The sequence below is a fragment of the Microtus ochrogaster genome, chromosome 10 (genome assembly GCF_000317375.1).
Source record: "Microtus ochrogaster isolate Prairie Vole_2 chromosome 10, MicOch1.0, whole genome shotgun sequence".
NCBI lineage: Eukaryota > Metazoa > Chordata > Mammalia > Rodentia > Cricetidae > Microtus > Microtus ochrogaster.
Window position 1 is genome coordinate 83,754,537 of NC_022016.1, and position 4,119 is coordinate 83,758,655.

At 44.7% G+C, this 4,119-nt stretch overlaps 1 protein-coding gene across 10 annotated transcripts in view; it reads left to right on the plus strand.

The window, feature by feature from the left end:
• The window catches only part of Kif1b (kinesin family member 1B), a 144,018-nt gene that overhangs the window by 111,016 nt on the left and 28,883 nt on the right, over positions 1-4,119 (plus strand). For all 10 annotated transcript variants that reach the window (XM_005353694.3, XM_005353693.3, XM_005353702.3 and 7 more), the window contains 2 exons: positions 2,088-2,206; positions 2,845-2,900. In XM_005353694.3, coding sequence (XP_005353751.1) covers positions 2,088-2,206; positions 2,845-2,900 — 175 coding nt within the window. The remainder of the gene's footprint in view (positions 1-2,087; positions 2,207-2,844; positions 2,901-4,119) is intronic.

Genomic DNA, 4,119 nt, shown 5'->3' on the forward strand with positions numbered 1-4,119 from the left:
AGAGGTGATCGTGTGAGGTGTGAGCTGTCTGCTGTGCAGAGGTGATCGTGTGAGGTGTGAGCTGTCTGCTGTGCAGAGGTGATCGTGTGAGGTGTCTGCTGTGCAGAGGTGATCGTGTGAGGTGTGAACTGTCTGCTGTGCAGAGGTGATCGTGAGAGGTGTGCACTGTCTGCTGTGCAGAGAGAATGAGCAGTAGAGATGGTGGCCCAGGCAGTGAGGTAGTCTTCAGGGGAGGAGCAGCCAGTCTCTTCCTGGGTGACAGTGGCCCAGCGAGTGTGTGCAGTCTAAGTCTCCCAATGAAATCTTCCATCCATTTGAATATCAGGTTTTAAAAAGATATTCCTACCCTAGAAAAAATGAGCATGTTTGGTGTCAGTTTTGATAATTTAACATAGTATCCTGTAAACTCTAGGATATTTACATTGTTGCTTACAAGTAATCTAGAAGATTCTGAAGACCTTCTGTAACCAAGTTAAGATTCAGAGTGTTTCCCTGGTAGCTGTGTTTATCTGTCCATGTCCCTCACAACTGTCTTCACACATGCACCAAGGAAATAGGCTTTCCAGCTTGCGCATTTCATTCAGACTCGGCTCACGAGTCGTCTTGAGGGCAGTGGTGAGATGGCTCCGAGGATATAAGCACTGACTGATGAGCTTGACGGCTGGAGTCCACCCTAGGCCCCTGTGGTGGAAGGGGAGACCTGGCTCCCACACGCATGCTGTAGCACAAGCACCATGCACACACAGATAATTTAATTAAGAAAAAAAGTTATCTTCATCATAATACTGATGTTCGTTAAGAATTCATTTTGTATCACCCCGCCCCGTTTTCTGCACCATTGAGCCCTCATTTTTACACCATAACCTGTCACAACCCTGTCCTGCAGTTGAGGGAGCTGAGCACCAAGCAGGTCCTGCCTCTCACCCAGGTTACAAAGCTGGGAAGGGGCAAAGATGGAATTTAAACACAAAGAAGCCTGCCTGTAACATCCAGAATCTCCACTGCCTTCCTTCTCCTTTTTACTCACATCTACTCTATAAAGAGAGAGGGGACTGGACTGCGTCAGTAGCCAGACTGGAAAAGTGTTTACCTCACAGGCATGAGGTCCTGAATTGGAACTCCAGCACAAACAAAAATTTTTAAATATATGAAGTGAGAGAAGAAAAGGCAATCAAAGATAGAGTAAAATTAAAAATAGAGCATGAAATATGGGCTAGAGAGATGGCTCAGTAGTTGAGTGCGTACTGCTCTTGTAGAAGACTTTGGTTGGGTTTCCAGCCCATAATTGCGTAAGACTCCAGTTCCAAGGGATCCAAAGACCTCTTCTGGCCTCTGAGGACACTTGTTCATATACTCAACATGCACATAGTCCAAACCCAGGCATAGACATATGTGCATATCTCTAACTAAAAATAAAGTATGTCTTTGATAAATGCCGATCAGCTGTTATCAAGCCACTGACTCATGAAACCACAGATGTCCCCAAGGAGCTTAGAATTAAGGGGAAATATAGTCATACAGTATAGGGACATGAAAATGGTATTATTTAAATTCAAAAGGAAGATTTCCATATAGAAAGACTTTAAGTTACTTTTCTGGGTGAGGGAAAATGGTTCTGAAGAGAGAGGTAGGTTTTCTGAAAGATGTAGCATAAATAAAAGGTGGACAAAAGAAGAAAGGGTGTCTCAAACTGGGCATTGAGCCTTGCTCATAGTCCACAGCCAACACACTTTTTCTTATCACTTCTACTACTTCACCTGGGCTTTGGAGAGAAGGCCTTCCTAGCAGAGTTGCTGCCTGAGCTTTTTCTGAGGTACAGCAAAGGAAAAAGCAGGTAGAGAGAGCAACAGGCAAGACTTGAAATCATGAGCAGACACAAAGTGAAGTCAATTCTGCTGCTCTATGGAGGGTCTAGAATGCTGACGCTTGGTAAAGTCACATTCGAAACCTGTCCTGGGGTGTAGGAGGCCTGGCAGTGAACCCAGCATGCGCGGGATGCCTAGCAGTGTTGAAGGGCTGCTGCAAGCACAAGCCTGCGCTTTCTCGTCCTCACCCACCCCAGCCTCACTGGACTTTCTTCTTCCTAGATTGCAGTGGAGGTCACCGAGTCATTTGTGGACTACATCAAAACCAAGCCCATCGTATTTGAGGTCTTTGGGCACTACCAGCAGCACCCGCTCCATCTGCAAGGACAAGATCTTAACAGGTTTGAGTCAGATGAGCAGACGTGGATTGTTGTTGCTGTTGTTCTGGAAAAGAACCCTTTGCATGGCTGCAGATAACTGAACAGTAGATTCATACATTTCCCTGGTTTTGCTCTTGAAATGTCACTGCCTTCTTATAGCTAACCTAATCACTAAGCTGAGAGACAGCAAGTCAGGTTTTGTCCACATGACTTCGAATGCCTTCTTTCTGTTGTAAGAAGAAATTCTTAATAGGGTAGAAAGTTGGTGCTGTAGAGCTAGAACACGCGTGTAGTTATTTCTGATGCCTTTGCCTTATGAAGTGGAGACTGGGGTGGAGTCATTGCTTCAAATGAGGAAACACCGCCCAGCGTGTTTCTGTTTCCTTAAAAAGGTTTAAACATTTGGGGGGGGGGCGGGGAGAAAGAAAGGCAAGGTGGTGATGGCACACATCTTTAATCCCAGCACTAGGGAGGCAGAGACAGGCCGACCTCTGGGAGTTTGAGGGTAGCCAGGTATGCAGAACGAGTTCCGGGATAGCCAGGACAACATAGAGAAGCCCTGTCTCCAAACCCCAAAAAAAGGTATAAACATATCACTAATGGCAACACTTAACTCCATGTATGTAGTCCTGGTAAATGTCTTCTTCCTCTCTTTGCAGTCCTCCTCAGCCTTCTCGAAGATTCTTTCCACCACCCATGCCACTCTCCAAACCAGGTGAGCAGCAGCTAAACTGCCTGATGTGCATACATCTGTTCTGAATGGTTTCCAGACAAGAATCACACTGGAGAGGGCTGGAAAGACGGCTCAGAGGTTAAGAGCACCGGCTGCCCTTCCAGAGGTCCTGAGTTCTAGTCCCAGCAACCACTGGATGGCTCACAACCATCTGTAATGGGGTCTGGTGCCCTCTTCTGGACTGCAGGCAGACATGCAGACAGGACACTGGATGGCTCACAACCATCTGTACTGAGATCTGGCGCCCTCTTCTGGCCTGCAGGCAGACATGCAGACAGGACACTATACATTTATAAAAAAAAAAAGAATCATAACTAGCGTTCCTTCTCTCTGTGTCTTTGTGTGTTCCTGTTTCTCTTGTGTATTTCTAATAGGAACACAAATGCTGGGTTCCTGATCTGAGATAGGAAGTCAGAAACTATGGACTCTGTCTCTCTGGCCTTCTCATTCAGACTTGATAACCTCCTCCTATTTCTTAAATCTCTGTGCTTTGTATGTAATTAGTTTGTCAGTCTTTTAACATTTATTTGCGTATTAAATTTATTCTGCCTGTTCACTTTTGCTGTTGGGACTTTTGTTTTCAATTGACACATAATAATTAAACATATTTAAATTATAATACAATGCATTTGTAACTATATGCTCTGAGGAACACATGTATATATCAGTATAATTAGTATATCCATATTTTAAGCATTTCTTATTTGTAGTGTGTATATTCAAAATCTTTTCTTGTTACATTTTAACACTGATAATAGATACCCTGTTTTACAATAGAACAGCAGAATTTATTGCTCTTCATTTATCTTGTTTTCACTTTTCTTTATTTTTGTCCTTTTCCCTTTCTGCCCACTTACCAAACTCCCACCTCTTCCTCCCCTGTGCTCATTCTCCTCCCTCTGTTCCATACCCCATTGGCTTCAGACCATGAAAGAAAGATTGAGCTGATACGGTTCCTCTTGTCTGGCTATGTGAATGTGCATGTGTTGGGCACGTTTTCTGAGCACGCCAATGTGCTAGCTTCCTCCACTGTTGCCACCTTCCAGAATGAGGCTGATTCATTGCCACCTTTGCCCTTTCTGCCAGTTCCCAGCTTCCAGAATGAAAGGGTACCCAAGCGATGTGGTTAGTAGCTAAACTAGCTCCCCCTTAGATGTAGGGTACCTAAACGATGTGGTTAGTAGCTAAACTAGCTCCCCTT